The 22,298-nt window shown below is 36.5% G+C and overlaps 2 protein-coding genes across 2 annotated transcripts in view; both read left to right on the forward strand.

Moving 5' to 3' along the window:
* The window catches only part of LOC136837770 (uncharacterized), a 1,038,075-nt gene that overhangs the window by 1,013,642 nt on the left and 2,135 nt on the right, over positions 1-22,298 (forward strand). The gene's annotated exons all lie outside the window — the stretch shown is intronic.
* LOC136834895 (uncharacterized) lies at positions 13,194-15,089 on the forward strand. Its single transcript, XM_067097718.1, has 2 exons — positions 13,194-13,229; positions 14,167-15,089. The coding sequence occupies exon 2, from the start codon at positions 14,232-14,234 to the stop codon at positions 14,637-14,639; it is 408 nt and encodes a 135-aa protein (XP_066953819.1). The 5' UTR covers positions 13,194-13,229; positions 14,167-14,231; the 3' UTR covers positions 14,640-15,089.

Genomic DNA, 22,298 nt, shown 5'->3' on the forward strand with positions numbered 1-22,298 from the left:
TAATTAATAATGGCAAGACGGCGGTGACCTTGGTTGGATGACGCCACACAATTCCTAATAAGTCAAATACCGGAAGAGCCTCGAAAAACTTTTTCTTGTGGGACCATTCATAAGAGATCCTGTGAATGTGTACTTGTGTCTGGGTTGATGTACAAAACGTGTTTGAGATACACCAAACTGAGAAGCCACTTACTCCAGGAAGCCTCCTTAACCATATCAACCACAGTGCAAGCCGAACTTAGATCAGTTCTGGCTTATGAGTGAACATTGTAACTTCGTTGTGATATTATGGTTAGTGTCCAACTTTTCGGCCAACCTCTTCATCATAGTAAAGAAAGGAAACCTGTTAGGTCTTTTGTTTCCTTAGGAGGAGTTTGTTGTTTTAGGAATTTCTTGTCGGAAAGCAAAATGAACAATTGTTTAAGTAGAAACGGCGGCCGATGAGACCGAATTTACTTTGACAGTAGTTTTAGATGTGGTAATTATGAGTGTGGCGATTGTCATGAAAATGTAGGAACAGACGCATTAGAAAGTACAGATATACTTTTCAGATGTACAAGTGTTTATTTTTTCTTCGTAGGCGTCAGTTAGGTGCACTAGCGTGTTTGAATTGAAGACCGTTAATGTTAGTGCTGGACTGACAGGGTTTAGATTATGCTTTTGAAATACTGTTGTGTACATTTCACATAAATGTGCTCGAACATGCCAGAGATATGATTTCTTGCCTGTTTATTATAGTAAATGGGCAACGTATTAGAGATAAGAACCAATTATTCAAATAAATTTTAGAAAATTTCGATGTTCATGGTATTAAATGCTCGACAATTTTAGTTCTTATTTGTGCATCAAAATACCTTTCTTTCCTCTCCCACCCTAATCTTTTAGGGTTAATGATACCACGCTCACTTCACCTACCAGAGGTCCCTGGTTCGACGAAGAAGTAGGCTGTGTATCTGTCCATCGATCTAGCTAGTCCTTCTATCTAGCTATATGCTAATGAATAGTTGTTAATAAGTTCCTTAATTTTTGTAGAGAATCTTTTATCAATGAGTATAATTTAATTTTATAAGACTTTATCATTATGATTTATGACTAGGTTTGGTATCTAGTGCTACCATTATTTGTCGTACATTAGGAATGTTTAGAGAAGGGTTCTAAAACTGACGCCGTCATCGTAACAGATCTCAAAGAACGTTAATTAGGATATTTTTTTTACACCTAATAGGAGCGTTAAAGTTCGTTCCCACGCCTTCTTTACGATCCTCTTAAAGTATGTTTTATTTTACAAAAAACACCAGGAGACCCAAGTGTGCATTTGTCATTAGACTTGTTTTCATTGTCTCCCAAGAAGGTACTCAAGGGATTCCTTCATTTCCCTGGGGCATCTTCAGATCAAAAGTTACGCGACATTCGTGCGCTAGGCATTAAATTATAGCTGCAATGACTTTCACATCCAGTGGTACGGTACTCTGTTTTCGTACTCCATAACTTCTCATTTATTGTGTGTTTAAAATATTTTTGCTTCTAGAACACAAACTGTAATATGATATAGGTTTTTTTGTTCCACATTATTTACGCGAAGATTTACAAACATTTTTGAAAAGGGTTGAAACTCACTTCTGCATATGCAGAGCTAACTTTTGGGCTTATTTTTTTTTTAACTTATGAGCACGGTTTGATAATTCTGACTAATATTTGGAATCTGTATTGCTTTCTTGGTTATACAGTTATTTATTCACAGCAGCAATGAAGATAGTGAATGTGATAAAAAAATATAAGCATCATGCATGAAAGACGCGTATGTCTGTCGTCTATAATAATGTATGCGGTACACGTTAATAACATACATGATGTAAATGTGCGTCCTGTCTCTCAAAATAGACTTACCAGCTATAAAATGCTTTATTATTCACTTGCGTTAAAATGAACACTCGTGTAATGGCAGTTACTCGTCCAATGAACGTCCAATATCAGCATTCCTATTAGTTCTTTTTGCTCTAGTTATTGTATCTTAGTTGTAAAAGTTCACGAGTTTCACAAGTTGTGTTTGAGAGTTTCTGCATAATTCTTGAACCTTTAGTTTAAATTTTCCAGTGTGAAGTGATATGAATTCCTCAGAGATATTTTAAATGTAAGACGGATTATATAATTTTTAACTTTGGACTATGTCGGCAAGTCGGTTGTGCCAGCATGTAAGTAATGTTTTAAATGCTTTGATCTTTATATAAGATGTCGATGGCGACTTCGTTTTGTTCACGGTCTAATTTTTATTATAAAAGGGGGTAAAATGCAGTTAGTGTCTTTTTTTTTTTTTTTTATTCCATATAAAAACTACATATTGAGGTACTAAATTTTAGCCGATTCATAACTCTTAATCTTCCTGTCACTTTTTGTCGTATATGGAACTTTGTTCTGTACCTCAAAAGTATTTGTTAAACTTTCTCTTTCTTTAAAAAAAAAAAAAACTACTTAAAGTTTGTAAGTGTTTGTTCCAAGGTGCTTGTATCATGAATTCTTGAAATATGTATAAATTTGTTTATTTTAAACATTTTGTAAACTTTTTAATTTGAGCCTCGCACAAGCTTACGTAAAATTTTAAAATATAACAAAAATTCAATGCCAGTGCGTGCGCTCATTTTTTTTAACGAGTATGGGACGCTCATCGAAACATGAAAGTTGGAGATTTCATAGCGTAGGGTTTTGTGTATGCTATTTGCTAGCAACTTGAGAAGTACTAAGTATCAAATGATGTCACCTGCCTTTAACGTGAAGAGGCACGTGGTCTTCATGTGCTAGCATGTTCATGGCCGCTGTATTTTAAGCAAAATCGTTACGCTTGTGTGCAGTGGCAGTCGAGAACAAAGTGGATCCATCTAGGTTACAACTGGTGACTGTTTACGATTTTCTATTAACTTTGTTTACAGAACTGGCCTTCCTGCCACCCTTTGATGTGCGTTATTTTCATGCCAGAATGTTTTGCTTCGTCAAAGTGACTCATCTACATTCAGACAAGGCAATTTTGGCTTGGATGAATATGCAAAGGATGAATCTCTTTGATTATCACGCTTCAGTAATTGATTGGATCCCCCGTCGATGTACGTTCGTCATTGGCTTGGCGAATCTTTTCATCATGGATTGGAGAGCGATTCGCTTTGATGAAATAAATACTAACTCATTTTTTCAAAGTAACAATTGATCAGATATTTTTAATGTTTTCGCCCTTTACATTGCAATTCCATGTTAAATATCTAAGTAAGGAGAAATCAATCGGCTTTGGACTGGAGCTTGTTTTTATAGGCCTGGTGTCAACAAGCCAGTTGAAGAAATAATATACCAGGGGTAGAGAGGTTACAATAATCGAAGCCTGTCACATTTTTTTACCCCCGCTTAAGAAGGAGGATGTCATTGCCAGTAAGGTGGCTAGTAAAAGAAAACTTCTCGTCGCATTATTATTATTATTATTATTATTATTATTATTATTATTATTATTATTATTATTATTATTATTATTAACTTTGTTAATGTTATTAATTTGGCTTTTATATTCTTCTCTCAACACAAGTAGTGCTTGAGTTATTGCAAATTTGATTCTCTCTCTCTCTCTCTCTCTCTCTCTCTCTCTCTCTCACAGTTGCAGGAAGCAATTAGATGTAGGATACATCGGAAGTAGTGACATTTGGTTGATGATTATTATTTAGTTTGTGGCCTATTGGTCACGAACCTCTCATCACGAAACTCTAATAGTATATAAAGTGCCTGATGGTTAGTCGACTGTTGTTGGTAACAACCATTGTGGAAAAGGGCATTGGACCAGCAGCCTCGCATGAAAAGATTTGCTTGAAACCGGAAGGTCAACACCTCACGGAGACGGGAGCCCTCACCTTTCTAAGTATACCTTAGTTTAACCAGACCACTGAGCTGATTAACAGCTCTCTTACGGCTGGCCCGAAGGATTAGACTTATTTTTACGTGGCTAAGAACCAGTTGGTTACCTAGCAACGGGACCTACAGCTTATTTTGGAATCCGAACCACATTATAGCGAGAAATGAATTTCTATCACCAGAAATAAATTCCTCTAATTCTTCATTGGCCGGCCGGGGACTCGAACTCGGGCCCAGCAGAGTGCTAGCCGAGAACTATACCGACCCGTCCAACGAGGAACTCACATTTCTAAGGGGAGACATATATATATGGTATATAATATATATATATAGATATATATATGTATATATATATACATATATATATATATATATATATATATATATATATATATATATATATATATATATATATATTTATTTATTGTAATCACATTAAACGTGATTCGCCTATCACACATCACCACAGATGAACAAATCCCTAGTCTCATATAGTATATATATATATATATATATATATATATATATATATATATATATATATATATATATATATATATATATAGTGATTTCTACCTCTGTGTATCAGTCCTTTGTCAACGGCTTGGAAAGAAAGTCGAAACCGGTTAGGACCTACAACACATTCTCTTATTTTTCCACCAGTGGTGATGTGTGATGCACCGGCTAACACTGTAGATATGTGTATATGTTTTTCAACATGTTGGTCTCTTTGCGACGAGATTATTATGTAGTGTTATTAGGTCCTATATTTGTATCAGATTGTAATGCGTTTTAAAAGTGACCTGCGAAAACAGGTCCAGAGCAGAACCTTTCGGCCTCCTAATGGAGGTTGCTGTTATGTAAGAAATGTGAGCGCCCAAGTGATTTTCTCCTTCCTTCCACTTCTTCGAAGCTCTCGTCCTTCAGCCATTTCATCGCTGTGTCCAACCGACCGTCTGTCTCCCTCCATTGTCTGTCTCTCCAGCTCTTCCCTTTTAATCGCTGCGCTTCCCGGTTGAAGGCAGGCGAAAAAGAACAATGGCCAGACCTTTCATTTTACCTCTTCTCTGTTGGGAGTTTGTTTACTTTGTGTCTGTATGTATATATATATATATATATATATATATATATATATATATATATATATATATATATATATATATATATATATATATACTGTATATATAATTATATATCTGTATGTGTACATATATATAATGTACAATGTAATGCTATACTATACTGATTAGTTAAGGTTTGTGTGTGAATGGTATTAAACAATATACCGTTTAGATAGAATATCTACCCAATTTTTACTGTCATTATTCATAAGATTTTAATAGAAGATTGAATGAAGACAGATATAGTACATTCATGTGTTCTATACAGAAAGTTCATTGGCCCGAGTAAAGTTTTTCACTCTTTTCCTGATTTCTAAATTTTTATTTTACTTGAATATGATGCATGGAGGCAGAATTTAAAATATGAAATGAAGTGGTAATTGTGGTTATTACGGAATTAATTTCCAATCTCTCACATCTGAATGCACATATGTACCTGTATTTACATTTTATGCGACACTTGCCAGGTACCGCTATGTTGACTACGCAAATCCGTCTTGTAAGGCCAGCCTATGTATTTTTGTTACAAAAATTTTGAATCCAGTATGATTCGATTAGATTATTTTTCCCCTTAGTTTAGGGATAGATGTAAGAATTACGCAGCCATTCGCGAGCATGCTGTATCTGCAAGATAAAAACGTATCATTCACGCAGAGTACAATCATTGCACAGAAATTTCAAAGAGAATTCCTTTCCGTATAAAAATCCACGACCGTGCGCATCGAATGGGCATTTGTTGTTGTCGTAATTCAATACTTGTTTTGTTGGGCGTCGAATCCCATTTATCCTTATAGATATATTCTGGCTGTGATCACGCACAGCTTTCAGTCTGTTGATGAGTCGTTTCTTGCTACTGTGAATACGTTAACTGCAAGTATGTTTCACTGTACTCAGTGTGTTTTTAGAATTGGATGCCTATATAATTTTATTAGTTGGCTGGGTAACAGGCTGCTTTCTTGTCGATTGATTGAGTATATTACTCCGATTGACCGTTGGAGACGTTGATAGGATTGCCCATTTTATTGTTGATATCATAATTAGTTGCTTTTACAAAGGCTTGTCATCGTTTCTGTAAATGATGTTTCTTATACTCTTATGCTGTTAGTCGGGTCACCACGCTGGATGGGACGACAGAGTTTGAGCCCATTTCCATTATGTTAATCACACGTGTTCTGGGTTCAGGTGTTCACGGGTAACGTACTACACCTGCGCACGTTTGAAGCAGGATGTTATAAAAATAGCTAGTAATATTGTGGCATGGCGTTTATGCTGTGATACTGAAAGTGAATGGAAATTTGTTTTTTTTTAATATTTATTGCAAAAATTCTTTATATGTGTGTGTGTATGTATATATATGTATATGTGTATACATATATACATATATATATTATATATATCAATATTATATTATATATATATATATATATATATATATATATATATATATATATATATATATATATATGCATGCATATACACTGTACCACAGGTAAGGGTTAGAGTTAACATTCGATGTACATTGAGAAGTTAAGTGGGGACGGACTGCTATTCAAACCGGGATGACCAGTCCATTACTGAGAAATGCATGACTCAGTAGAATGCTGAGAATGTTAACGTAGCTGGTTACAGTAGGCAGGACCTTAAAGAGGGTTTTATATTGTAAATTGTGCATTTTGTCACTTTAGAGACTAGTATCTCTGCGGTCTTGGAGTCATACATAGGTTATTGCATGAACCAGAAAATTGTTGCCATCCGCCTGGAGTGGTTTGATCTCTATTGATTAAAGTAAACGGAGAGAAGAGAGAACAAGATTGATGGTAACTGAGAAAACATAATAGTTCGCCATTGATTAATTCAATAACAGTACCATAACATGTTCATGTAGGTGGCCAGTTCTTAGAAAAGATCATTTTATTTTGTTTATGAAGTTTGTTGAGAGAAATTATTATTTTCAGCTGAGGATACTTACAATCGGTGGAGGGTCATATGCCTCAATTAGTTTTGGAATTGAATTTAGTTTTCCTTACAGCGCAATTATTGTGATGGTGAAATTGAATTGTCAAAGCTGTAGCAGAATCCTCTCAAGTGTCCGTGTTTTAATCAACGCGTTTCCACTTTTATGATAAATTAATTGTTGTTGAAGAATAGACAATGACTTGGCAGGATATTACGCTTTGAATAAGAAAAAAAAAAGCAGATTCGCTGTTGGTCATACAGATTAGCAGTAACAAGGGTGACGCATAGTTTACTTACTACTCGGAGTAATGAAGATAAAACAGAAATCGCTAGATGGGAAAAAAATCTCCATGCTGCAAGCAGACACAATTCTTTGTCGGGGCAACTTACTACGAATTAGTATGTTCGTGTGTATTGGAGAGAGGGAAAGTGGAATGAAAAATAATGTTACACGAGTTTAACCTTTGATGATTTTCTAGCTTAAATCATCTTTGGGAGTTGTGATGCTCGAGTTCTTTTTAAGGTCCGTTCATAACTTGCAACACTTCAAGGTTTTATTTTGTGCTGAGCGTGATATATTTCACATCACTCTTGTACTTAGTTTTATTCTCGTTAATGAGGAAAGTTTTGCTCGTAAAAGGAAAATCACGTTCGTTTAGTCGTAGATTCGCAATGAAGGTAAATATTGTGGATATGCTGCCAATTATCATGTCATCAGGGACAAAGTACTTGGAATAGCATATGTATACAAAATAATTGGAGCAGAAAGCTCGACGTGGAGAAATGTTTACATTAATTTTATACTCAGACTTTCAAGTTTACCTCAAGTGAAAGCAAAGGGAAATAGTTTGGGGCTCATGGGTACGAATATCGAAGATTTTTGTTTTTCAATGTTAATCTCTTTATAGCTAGTGCGCATCCTAAGGTTTAAGTTTCCTTTCATAAAATGTTTTACCTTGTTGTTTTCACACTTAAATTATGCATGTACTTGCAAATTACATGTTTTTATTCCTGGAACATGCGGGATATCACGCAACATTTTGGGTCGCTAATCACGAATATGAATGCAAGCGTGCCAAAGTGATGTATGCTAAAATCTTCCAACGAATTTTAAGGACTTATTTTGTCTCAAAGTTTCATCTAAGCTGTTCATGTACCTTTGGCACGTTCATTCCGGTTTTTACGAACTCGTATGTTGGAACATAGTTAATGAAATTGTTTTCAATATTACGTGTATGGTGGCTTGTCAGATTCCGCCTCCACATCACTATTAGACATTACATAGACGGAGTTAACAGTGGTTTCAAATGCTCTTGCAGATTTAGTGATAAAAAAATGCTTTTGACAAATGAGCATCCCCTGGCCTTGTCTTTGAGGTTTTGTGGCGCATATGATTTCATTAATGTTAACTAGCTAGTTTTTCACTGTTTTCACGTATTGTATACTAGGTGACTCATTATTTCTTATCACACCGCTGTTTATAAGATTAAACTAAATATTACTTTTTTATTTTTTATGTAATTTTGGGGTTTTGACGTTCGTGAGGCAGATCTCTTCACAACAAAAGTTGTTTGCCTTTACTTCTGAAGTGCTTCCGTTTGCATCAAATTCCCCTTTTCCTTTTGATTGTAGTCGTAGTTGTGTGCTTTAATTTGGCCCGTCTTTCTATCTGCCTGTGAAGATGTTAAACAAAAACCATAGACCTTGTTATCTATGCTTTTTATTAGAAGGTTATTTGGCATCATCACCTTTAAATTAACGATGTCACTTTTTATCGCGATTTGTTTCTGCTTCTGGATTTGGAAGCATCTGAAAAAAAGTCAGGCTTCCTCGCATCTGGGAATCTGCGTTGCTGCGAAGTTGAAGAAATCGGGATTTTCCACCTGGCAGCCTGCTCACGCGAGACACCAACCATTACGCGTGATATCATTTTTCGTTCTTGACGTAAGTTAAATGACAAGTACAAAGCACTTTGTACTTTTCATACTGTGAGGAAACTGAAATAAAATGTATATCTTTAATCAGAATTCCATATATCATAGTAATGCTTAGGCATATCTGCATTGTTAGCCAGATCACGGATGATAATTACTTTTTAATTTCATTTTAACACAGGTTTTTTGGTATAAATAAATGAAAGAAAGTGTGAAGAAAAATCTAAACTGGTCTTTTATTTTTAACGTAAACTATTGAATACTGTATGTAAAATACACAGGTGAAATACCTGGTACTGCACTACCAACATATTGGCGCATTTCTGGTTACTCGCGTGGTGCCAGTGTGAGCTTTCAAAGAAAACCCCAGGAGTTGCCAGAAGAATGGTACAGTTTAACGAGGCCATTTGGTGACATCGGCTGGAGGTTGAACCGCAATTATAAATTCTTCCTTTATGGTATCTGGCTCTTTATCTTTCAGCAGGAGAAAGAATCTCTCTCTTTTCCTCAGTCTGTCTCTCGTATTGATGAGACATGTCTTCGAGTCGTAACCACCGGGTCTTTCTGCTTCTTTTTTTCGGGAAATACTTTTATAATTTTTTGTAAGCCTGTCCACCAATCTTTGTCATTTTTTGTAAGCCTGTCACCAATCTATCATTTTTTGTAAGCCTGTCACCAATCTTTCTAAAAAAGCGGCGAAGTGATTTAGATGCGATATGCAATTAAGAAACGGTAAGTCTCTTAATGTGACGTCATTTTGCGTCCATATACTGTATTTTTATGTCACTAACATTGACGGAAGATCTTGATATGTTTCATAATGCATCATGCCAACGCATGCGGACCCACATAAGATTGACGAAATGTCATTTCGTAATACCAGTGGTTTGGTGCTACGGATTAATTTCAAATAGTGGAAAAAATAAACAAAAGGTCGCAAGAAGTGGAACTTACTACCTCGCTTTGATTGAATCATGAATTTACATTCTTCCTTCACAACCTTGCAGCATGATCAGAACATAAGCATTTTATACGTGTGCGCGCACGCATGTGTGTATTTGTGCGTGCGAGGGAGAGGGGATTGGAAAAACACTGAAGAGCTTCGTCACGAGTAGTTGCAGTCAAGTCTTTCCTGGATTCAAATGAAAATTTTATTTTAATTCATTGCTGGTGTTTATATGAAATTTCATATATGCCCTTATAACCTCCACACATATATAGATGATTCGTTTGTTTACTTGATTCTTTTGATTAACGAAGGTAGGTATATATATATATATATATATATATATATATATATATATATATATATATATATATATATATATATATATATATATATATATAGTATACAGTAATATTTTTGTGGACCTGCAATAGTCCAATGAGTTATGCTTATAGTACATCAAGTACGCTATATTGCTCTGAGAGAGCTTGTTTAAGATTTTTTAATAGTTAAACGTGGAATTAATTACCTGTGGATTTTCTCTCTTACAAAAAATTAAAGTATCGATGTACAATCCTTTTTATGTTTTTGAAATTATATATATATATATATATATATATATATATATATATATATATATGTATATGTATATATATATATATATATATATATATATATATATATATATATATATATTTATATTTTTTATTTATTTATTTATTTATTTATTTATTTATTTATTTATAAATAGGGCCTCTTGTAGAGGTCTTTCTAGTACAAATCCTCAACGAATCGGGTGAATGAACATACAGCCTTATAACCCGTCTGCTGCTCTGCTGACCTAAGCAGCGAATTAGGTGTTCGACTGTCAGTCGACTTTTAGGTCACAAGAAGGATGAACTGGGCACAAGGCCAGGATCCCCATCTCAAGAGATTTCCAGGGAATTTGAAAGTTGACACATTCTGGAGTCATTCCTTCGCAAGGGAAAAGTATGTGAGGAAAAAAATATATATAATTTTTGTAACGTCTTGTAAAACACAGCAAAGCCGAAAATATCTCATTTAGTGGTAAAATGTAGGACGCATTTCGTGAGGCTGCATATGTAAATGCATATGTAAATGTACACTTGATGCTGTTTAGTCGAAAGATGTTTTTCGGGTCACGAAAATTCGAGATTTAGTTCGTGTTTTTAACGCGAGCAGACTATATTAAGGATAATTGTGATGCAAGATTTTTCATGATGTTTCTTTATCGGAGTTGTTTGTATTCAGCGATACATTTGTAAAGATAATCATGTATCTGAAAACCGCAATCTTCCAATTTTGTTTCTGAAGGCAAGTGTAAACGCTCTCTGTATAAGGGCATTTTTAAAATACTTGATTTTTCAGTGGTGTCAACACAACATAGCATCTGGGAGACATAATGAATTCTGCTGTTGTTCACTTGCATGCACGAGGGAGGGAAGGTTGTCAAGCCTGCTTCATATTGGTCTCATCCTCTCTCTGTCTCCCTCTCTTTCGTTTTCTTCCGGTTTGCCCCATCCTTCCCTGCTCGTTCTCGCTTATTCACAACGTCCTGTGACGTCGTTAAAAAACGCCTTTTCGGTATTAATAATTTTTTCCACCTGATTGTAAATAATTTTATTTCTCCGAAAAACTGGCATCCGGTTCTTTATGGAGATTATGATCACGAAAGTAAGATTCTTAAAACATATCCTTATTTTTATGGCTGATTTTATCGTTAGTTAAGGGAGCAAGTCTTATGATACTGTTCTTAAGGGACAGGGTGACATTTACTGTATTCCTCATGCTAGTATAGAGCTAAACATGTACTGAATATGTTCGCAGATATACAAGTAGAACCTCTCTCATTCTTACTGTAAACACGCATGCGCAATCCTATCAAACGGCTGCACCATAAACGCATATGATCGCGCAAACACGACACATACACACGCCTAATTATATATATATATATGTGTGTATATATATATATATATATATATATATATATATATATATATATATATATAATATATATATGTGTATGTATGTGTTTGCGTGTACTTGAAAGTTCAAACGTACAGGTGTATTTGGGTATTTAGCAACCCACTGATGTTTGGGTTTTTGTCATTAATTTACGTGTATGAGCGATTAAAGTGTTCTCTTGAATATACGTTGAACTTTAATAATAGTGGTAATGGGGAGAACCTTTACAGAGGGAAAGAGAATTACGTCGATGGGTCTTCTTTCAAACGAGTCTTATTTTTCCTCACATTTGTAAAGAAATATAATGAAAGGGTCAGAGTTCCCCATCCGCCCTTATGTTTTCTCGGAATTAGTTAATTGAATGCGCCACATACGCCCGTTTGTAGAGGAATATTTCTTTCTCTATTCCTCCTTGGAGCGCAGTCTTTATATATATATATATATATATATATATATATATATATATATATATATATATATATATATATATATATATATATATATATATGCGAAGGGCTTGTGAGCGACACTTCATGTCTGCCTAGTGTCTAAATTTGTCTGGGCGATCTGAGGGACGACGATGCCCCAACGCCTTGATATACGGAAGAAAGGAAGTCAGCTGAGATCGCTAATCTTGAGCACGTTGGTATTCTATAAATCTCTCTCTCACTCCCCGGCAGAAGGAGATTACCCATGATTTGACCTTCGGCCAGTTATAACATAATAGAGTGACAGAACGTGATCCCGAATGAGCTTTAAAACTGAGGCTAGTAGTCATGTAATCATAAGAATGTGAACTATTTGGTCAATAATGAAAGTGTCTGGGAGGTGCCTGCGTAGTGAAGATGTTTTCGTTGGTGATGATAACGATGATGTGTATGAAAGGAATGCACTAACGGTACAGTTGCACTTTGAGTGCATCTTGGCTATTCATACTGAAATTCAAAAGCGGAAGTAAACAGTTTTGAGAAAAGGTGTATGTGTGTTTTTGAGAGAGAGAGAGAGAGAGAGAGAGAGAGAGACAGACAGACAGACAGACAGACAGACAGACAGACAGAGAAGTGCTTGAGTTGAGACAGCGGGAGGGCCACCGAAAGTTTGTTTCAGGTCCTGCAGCGATGAATGGAGAAGTGTCATTAACCAAGGTAGCAGCAGCGGCGGAGAGTGAATAAAGTATTTTACCTTTAGGAGAGTTGTTTATGGTAAAAAAAAAAAAATCATCACAATGAGGTGCGGGGACTTACGGCCAGGTGGGAGAGTGCCAGAGAGAGAGAGAGAGAGAGAGAGAGAGAGAGAGAGAGAGATGGGGGGTGGGGAAAGGAGAGCAAGACACGCACATACACCTCTCACTCTTCGGTGTGAGGGAAGCCAGTGGCACTCTGGCATTCGATGTAGCGAGGGGTTCGTGTATTAAGTGATTCCACGTAGCTGTGATTCGGTGATACTATTGCTCTTGTGGAGATGTTACCTTAAAAACCTTTTAAGACGTAACGTCTGTGTATTTTGTCTTAAAAACCTCTGCACTGTGAATCGCGTGAAGGAGGCAACCCACGTCCATCTTTTTGCTTAGGGTGTACTGTTTTCTGAGTGGTGCAGGTGAAGTGTTTAAAATAAAATCAAACAAAAAATGCAAATGTCTTCGTTCCTTTTTTATCGTTTTTGTGTTCTTGAGAGACTCGTGCTGTTGCCATTGTCAGTGGGCGTGATGGGTTGAACAGGGGCGAAGATGAAGATGCACTTCTCCACCCTTGCATATGATTGTTGCTCCTTTTCAGCTATCGCAGCAAATTAGCAAGAAGAGCTAGGAAGCTACTCTTAAAATAGCGAGTGTCGCTTGTATGAAAGTATTTTGGTGAGCGCCAAGTGGATGCCAGGACTCTTTTGTCACATTTATTTGTTTGCTGGAGATGTCCCAGTTTCGCTGTTGAAGATAGTGGGAGGATAATGCGGGAAAGTATGGGAAGACAACTTAGATTTACTATGTAGAAAGTGACAGTGTTTTCTTTTTTTTCTGTGTATGTGTAACCGAGGATACTGTAGAAATAGTGCACACCTGCGTTGACACCTGTGTGACTTGTTAGAGATCCGGTTTAGTGTTCGTGACGTATTAAGTAAAACAACGTCGACTGTTCTGGTTTGGCAAAATTATGATATACCCAGATTTATTTTCAAACTGGGGCCGTTAATCACGTACATTTTAATACCTGAATCTATGAAAATACGAGTATGTTAAAATTGCTTGGATTCTTCGTAGACTTAGGCAAAGGAAACATGGAAGTGAGAAATATGTTGTAGTTATTGTCAATGTTAACTATTCTTTGCATGTATCATTCTTTAGTGAGTAGCGAACGTTTTTATGATGAAACGTTTTGGAGTGAGGGTCAAGAGACAAATAAAACTAACATGACCTCCTCTACTGTTCCGGGTACACCAGCTATAGAATTGCATGAAACGGACCCTCAAGAAACAGATCTCGAGTGTCCCGGGACAATTCCATGTTCTAGAGAAACCGAGCAAGCAGCGGGAGCAGAAATCATCGACTTGCTGGAATGCGAGGAAGAATGTGCCAACGAGAGCGAATGTACGACGGAGAAGCAAGAATCGCAAATATCGTTTCGCGATCATGATTCTGAATCAACGTCGTATCACGATGCAAGGTCAAGTTTAAGTCTAGTGGCGGATTTAATGTCAAGCCAAGAAGAAGAGATTGAATTAGAGGGAGTGGAAACGGAAGCTGAGAAAGAAGTAGAAGAAACTGTGGACTGTGAGGTAGTTGTGAGCCAAGATTTGGATTCAGATACGGGAGCATGAAAAGGGAAATTATCTTATCAAGAGTAAGTGATTCTCAGGAGGTTGTAAAGAATTCAAATATTGATCAAGAATTGAAATTTTCTTCGGAAGATACCACTTCTGATGCTTATAGTTGTTCACATATCTCTGGTGAAGATTGCCAGCCCTCGTCCCATGTTAAATGCTCAAATGACATCACCACTAAGGTTAAGAGGACGAGCCATACTGGTGCCAACTGCAGTCAAGCAAAGCAGACTGATTCAGCTTCGAAATCGGATTCACACGATAAGTGTTCTTCGTCACACCAAAAGATGATACTTCTTGGGAAGGCACCAACACCTGGCCAATACCAGAGTACCACACTCGGACGACCTGGACGCAAAGCTCGCCGTGTTCCAGGTCCTGTCGCACCTTCTAAGACGGCCAGGGATAATCGCTCAAAAACCGAACCCTCCAGAATTGGCTCCTCCTGATTTATCGGTAAGTATCTTGGGTAGGGAAACACGATCGCCAACGAGATCGGCCCGGTTCGTCGACGGCCCTCTCGGCGAGTTTCGTGTAGGAGGAGATCTCGCCCTTTCCTGACTCCTCGTAGAGCATCGGTTAGTAGAGGTGGTAACTCTCCAAAGCGGAGGTTTTCTCCGACAAATAACCGCCCATATGGAGAAGTCAGAGAAAGTTCACCGTATGAGGAGAAACCTAATGAAAATGTACAACCTACCGACCCTTCTCAGGATTCCAGTGTCGTTGTCCCTCCCCCAGATGTTCTTTCATATGATCAACGGGTCGGTTCCCCTTCGAAGAAATTCCTGCCTTGTTGTGATACTCAGAACGTTATTTCCTGCAGTACTCTTCCCCGGAGGGTAGAGGAACCCAAGGAAGAGGTCACTTTGCGTAAAAGAAGGATTCAAATTACTTTCAAAATGCTTTCGAGAGCCTCAGACAGAAGTATAATCTGGAGATCGTATTTCCAAATTTACTGAGTCAATAGAAAATCTTAAAAATGTGGGTGGCAGTGGTAGTGAGCAGAGTAAACGAAGGACTTTCTTTGAAAGCCAAAGCGCTGCCGCTTCAAGTGCGTAAGTTCTCTCACTTGCTTTTAACAAGAATGGTGAGCATGGACCACGGACATCTACTTAAAATTAAGTCAGGAGGACAAGCAAACCTGCCTTCTATCTTGAACTGAAATCAGGTCTCGCATCTCGTCTCGTCAAAAGACGGAAAAGTGCGAAGATCGAACGGCATTTCAAAGGCAGGGATCCTTCACCTGGAAATAGTCTGAAGAGAAACAACTTAATCAATTGAGCCAAAGATATCAGAATGTGATGGTGGTCGGGGAAGCGATGAGGAAGCATTTGAAAATACCAGTAATTATGGAGAAGAATGTGCTCCCTCCATCCATGTCACAGAGGCTGATAACGAAGACGAGGCATTTGTCTCAGAGGATGACGACGTTTCTACAGAAGGAAGCGTTTTCCTTCATCCGCTCCAGCAGCAAAAAGGTGGCGTTCTTGGAAAGCTCTTCCGGCGCATCAGAGCTCGCTCTCTCTCCACCAGCCGATCATTTGCATCTGTGAGTTCATCATTCATTATTATCTTATTAGTTAATAGAAAACCTCATAGCTTGAAAACTACTCCTTATTACCTATGTTCAGTGTGAAGGATAGTTAACTAGTGCTTTTTTCTGCTTGGTCATTAGTTAAAACATGTCGATTTTTACGAAGCCTGTTTTATCATAAAGCTACATGTCGGTATATCGTTCTTTTCGTAAATATGTATATTCCCTATTTATTAATTTTTTTTTGTTATTTTTATTTCTTTTTATTATTGCCATGGCTCTCCTTTATCATGTGCAAGTGTGCAAATTATTATCAATATAATTTTCTACCCCAGTAAGGGAAAGTGAATTCACAAAGATTCGGGACAAAATTTACAGTATTGACAGATTGGTTTTACAAAAGAAATAACATGTATACAGCGGTAAACTGTATAATGCAAAGAACTTATGCAGTGGTAACTACATTGACTGCCCTATTATGCAGTATTACATCAGTAATAATTGCCAGAAAAATTGTTCGACAGTTTTATTATAGGGATCTCTGGGCCAGGACAGCTTGATATTTTGGCACCTCAGCAAAATAAAGCTGTGGACGTGAACAAACGAGTAGCCTACCAATTCTAGAGGCTCCAAAGATGAAAGTGGAAATTTTCCATTAAAATCCATCGTGTGAAAGACGGTCAAACAGAATAAGATGAATGTAAATCACCAGTTCCAGCATTACCTGTAGAATATAAAGGTCCTAAGTGGCTGCAGACACCCAAACAAAAGAAATATATTCCAGAATAGGTAAAAGCTGAAGAATTAAGTATGTGGCACTAGCGTTATCATTTTTAGACATGGAAACCATACGAGCAGCACGGCACTATATATTTTCAAGTCTTGCGGGAAAAAAGCATTTACTCGAAGACAGCACAGTGTCATTATATATATGAAGTATCATTAGATATTGAGAATTATTAAGCACTCAGTGAGTGTAGCTCTACTAATGTACTCTTGTTTAGAATATTAGAAGTGAAGGACTTTTTAGGTCAAAGTTGTTCTGGAATTGTATAATTTTATTTATTGTGTGTTCCTGATTACGTTTTCAGTTCAGAGTTTCAGATAGTTGAAATTATAATTTGTTTTGATTTTAAATTTTTATCCCTTTTCACTCGATTGAATCCAGACCAGTTTGACCTTAATTTTACTGAACGTAGTTTGAGAGTTAATGAAAATGAGGAATCTCCGGTATTTTGAGGACTAGTTACGCTGAAAATCTTTGTATGTTTATCCCAATTTGTCTGCTGTTAGTTCAGGCGATGTTCCAGTGTAGGTACGTGATAAACGAGTTAATGATTCGAGGACCACATACTGATGTTTCAAGATGCTGATGAAACAATCAGAAAGCCAATGTAATGTGATCCATTTGAATTAACTTTCAATTTAGAAGAAAGTCTAAAAGTGTGTCCGTACTTTCCGGTTTTATTAGAAACACATTATAATGTATCAAAATTTTGGCATTTTTTGCGTTCGTAAGGAAAATATCCTTTAGTTCGTTTCACGGGAAAAAATCTAAAAAAGAACTGGAATGCTGTAGGTTATGCATCTTTGACATTCATTTGCAGTTTACAAGGTCGGAGATATCTTTTATGTAGCTTTGTTTAGAGTGGGTATTTACATCAGGCCATTTGCGTCAGTCCATCAAAAACAAAGATTTCCCTAGAGTTAATTGTGATCACATCCATATATCAAGTGTCACTGTTCGTGTAAAGAGAAGAGAATTCCAAGCGACGGAGCGCGACAGGTGTAATTTGCACCTTGGTGCCAAACACATTGGGCTGTGGTCTGTTGACATTTCACATCCCTTAGAGAAAAGCCTGTGCCTCTGTCCAACGCATGAAGATGAGAGACCAGTCATAGATGGAAGTACGGTTTACGTACAAATATTGTGGCTTGATATGCGTGAATATAAAAAAAGTATCGGGTGCATATACACTAATAAATGGCTTCATCGAGCATTATTGCTCATGGTGTGCTGGCGACTTAGTTGCCTTAGCAGAATTGAATGGTAGTTATCGTCACTCTTCTAAATTTTGGCATGATCTAAAAGAACAGCAGTTGCCAGCAAACTATCCAGCCCCTAGTAGAACCACTTTTTTTAGCCGCAAAATAAATCAGACAGATAAAAAGTTGGCCACTGTATCCCTGATAGGCACATTTAGTATTCGCCATTGGCCGCTGAGATGCACTCACAACTGTTCCTGTTTTATGTCCTGCTGTGTTATGGTATATATATATATATATATATATATATATATATATATATATATATATATATATATATATATATATATATATATATATATATATATATATATATATATATAGACATATATATACATATAAATGAATTTTCGTCTACTACACAAGCATAAATTCTGTGTATATACACAAATATGAAGCCTAAGTTATCGTTTCATATCACTCTAAGGAGACTAGTTGAAGGGCACAGTCTTCCCGGCCAGAATTCGAACTAGAGCTTTGTTTAGATAAAAGATAAACAGTCAACTTTGACTATCTGGCTTAATGTCAGAATACATTCACACACATATATTCATATACGAGTTTATATATATATATATATATATATATATATATATATATATATATATATATATATATAATATATATATACATATGTATACATATATACTGTATATATATGTATGTATATATATATACATATATATATAGTGTGTGTATGATCTCAAGAGGAGGGTCTGCTTAAATGATATGTATACATGATCATGAGTTATCTTCATGAAGCAACATATACAGTCCTTAAAATGGCCCATTAGGCAATCTTCATTTCTGTTGGACTTAAGCACACACACACACACACACACACACACACACATGACACACACACACACACACACACACACACACACACCCAGAGAGCTACTGAAACACGAGCATCTTGGAGTAATCAGGAGCACCTGAGCCAAGTCTTGTCAAGCGATGGCAGATGCGGATCAACTGTTTGACTTTGCACCAAAGCAATCCTTGATGCTTCCTTGACTTCATATTGACAGTTGTCACTGCTGGCCCATTTGAATTCAGAAGCAAATCTAGAAATGTATTGGTGTTGTTTTCAGTGGTAATGTCACCGTGTATTGAATGATTCTCCCAGTGCCCAAGGGGTCTGATGAAGTGGTAGCTAGAAACAGGTTTCTTTGTGGATCTGATTTATATGTTTCCTTTTTCCATTCTAAATTATATAGTTAAGCGTTAAGAGTCGTGACTCAAAGTAACAAGTATTGCTGCACTTTGATTGATATTTATTTGCATTGCTTTGCTTTTAAAAAAGTGATATTCTGCAATTAAATTGGAGTGCTTTGTCGTTGTATCCATGCATATTATACAATACCAGAGGCAATACAGTTTTTACATTTATTCTTCTGATTGTTGATTTGTTTAATATGAATAGTGATATTTTTGTCATGGTTTACGTAGAGTAGCTTAAATATAAAGGCATAAACATTATATTTCTGCTGTCATTACCTTATAATATGTTCAGTAAGCGTGTGTTTTAACGTACCATTTGAGTCGTTGAATTTTCTTCATTTTGTCTATCAAGATAGAACTTCAACTACAGTGTTATGTTCCGCTTGAACTACGGCGTTTCAAGGTAAATAGTTTTAGAGAAAATTTCATGCACTCATAAAGCCTGTGAATGTTTTGTATAGGCCTCTTTTTTCCTCTTCGCCTTTTTTCCTCTTTTTTTTTTCATTTTTTTTTTTTCAAATATAGAGCCATTTCTGTTTGTTCTTACTGGTCCTTAGGGTATAATATAAACCCTGCCAATCCGTTTTCATTACTTTTCAATCATATTTTTAATTGTTGCCACGTTTTGTTTATGCTTCAGATAATTATTTTGGATTTCAAGAAATCTGTGATTTTAAATAGGTGGTACGTCGATTAACTCTTTTCCACTCGTACTCTCAGTTGTACTCCTCTACAGTTATGAATGTGTAAAATATGTTCAGTTAGTTAGTTAGTAAAAGAAACATTGTAATTGTGGATAAGCTTCGACAGGTAGAATTTTGTTTGTCTCCAAAAATGATCACCTGAGAACAGTAATGTTAAACAACCTCAGTTTCAAATAAAGGCCGCCCTTGACTCTTCACTGCCACCCCCTGACGTTCAAGCACTGGACTTGTAAAGCCTGCCAAAAGTTTCTAAGCTGATGATATATTCTATACGTTTGTATTCAAAGTTCTGTGTTTATTTGTGAAAGGTGTAATGGTTCAGTTAACGGTCAGCCACCTCGATTGACCAAACCTAATGTTGCTGGGCCTTATGCTGGCATTCGCGGTTGCTACCAAACACCACCAGTCGGGAGACCAGATCTGTAAACCGGGCCGTCGGAAATATACAAATGGATTAATAAATAGAAGATCGAGTAGCTCCATAAAAATGGGATAAGAACGTGATATTACGTAGTCGTAATCCGCCATATTTTTGTTGCACGTTTACCAAGTTACATTAAAAATTATATATACGTTGAATCTTTTTAATTGTGTAATGGTTAGTTTAAAATTTGTCCAACTAATTTTTTAATTACTTTAGAGGTTAAGGTCTAATCCGATGAGCAATTTACTCGCGAGGTTATCAGGTCAGTCTGCCATTCCATGATTGTGAAAGGCCAACTGAATTCGTCAGTTATGAATATATCTTGTATCACTGATTGCAATAGCAGATACTTTTATCCAATAATGTGGATGTAAAATATTAAACGGGTTGCTTTATATTCCTTCTTCTCGCCACAAAAATAGTCATAATTGTCAAAATATAGTGTTATTACGAGCATTCCAGTCCTGAAAAAGGGAGTCTTCTTATCAGCGTCTTCTTACTCAACTTTGAGTCTCTGAGTGGCTAGCGCCACACTCTTCACACGCTCATAAAGTTCATATCCACTACGTTTCCTAATTTCTGCCTTAAGAAATCTTAATAACATTATATTAACTGCATTTTCGCGAATAGGACGTTGCCATTTGTGCTGCTGTGATTTCTTTTAAGTCAGATTTTAGATGCGTCGTTCTTAGAAAAGATTTTGGCAACCACAGTCTAGGTATGTGAAATTGCTTTTCCTTACCGCAAACTCTTTGGTATATTTTGCAAAATTAATTTTTAATTCAGCATTCCTTGTTCCCCATTAACAAGTAAACTTTAGATGTCCTCACAGATGTCATGACTGATGTCTTTTCCTTAGCATCTTTTTTTTTTATTCAAGGCACAATAACACCTCTCATCCTTCATCTTGTATTGGAATTAGCACCTCTTTAGAAAGTTAACTATCCATGTATGGAGCAAGCGTAGCATTGGTCACTGTGAAGTAGTGGGGTACGGTATTTATTGTTGACCACCAGGCACGTTCAAATAAAACGGCAAATAAATTACGGAGTTTTTCCTGAAGTTCGGCGTCAAAACCTGAGAGACTAGTTGAATCTGTTTACGTATGTGATGTGTGATTACGTACCTAAGTCTTCTGAGCGTTCGTCCTGACGCCCGTTATTCGTCTTTTGTTGTAGTATAGCGCAAGTGTAAGTATTACACCTCCTCGGCCATGCATGAAAGATGAGGTACAGTATCTGGTGATGCCTATTATCAGTAGGGGCACCAAACGGTGCTTATGTTGTCACACTAGCTGATGACGTCAATAGTAATTTTACTTAATTCATTTAGCAGTCAGTGTGTTTTAACTAAATAATATACTTATTACTGTATATTTCCTTTATAATTTTATAATTTAAAGTTATTCTTACAGGTTAATTGCCAGGTTTCTGTAGTTTTGGCTAAAAACAACAAATGTAGCCTACATGCTATAGGCCTAGCTTATGCAAAAACTGATAACTTGTTTTACAACAAAGTAATGATATAATTCCTTTGGGGAATATTTCATACAACATAACTAACACCGAGTTAACCGTATTTCTATTGTACTGATTTGAAATTGGTTGCCTTCGATTGGGAACATGGCTTAGTTGATCTTGCAGAACATATGTACTGCACTGGAGCTTTGGCTGTAAGACGACACTGGGCACCTTCCGCTTTTGCCACCTCTACTGACTGCTTTG

This window comes from Macrobrachium rosenbergii, chromosome 4 (assembly GCF_040412425.1).
Source record: "Macrobrachium rosenbergii isolate ZJJX-2024 chromosome 4, ASM4041242v1, whole genome shotgun sequence".
NCBI lineage: Eukaryota > Metazoa > Arthropoda > Malacostraca > Decapoda > Palaemonidae > Macrobrachium > Macrobrachium rosenbergii.

Bases quoted from the DNA above. Each gene is read 5' to 3' on its own strand.
- LOC136834895 (XM_067097718.1), top strand. From the start codon at position 14,232: ATGACCTCCTCTACTGTTCCGGGTACACCAGCTATAGAATTGCATGAA.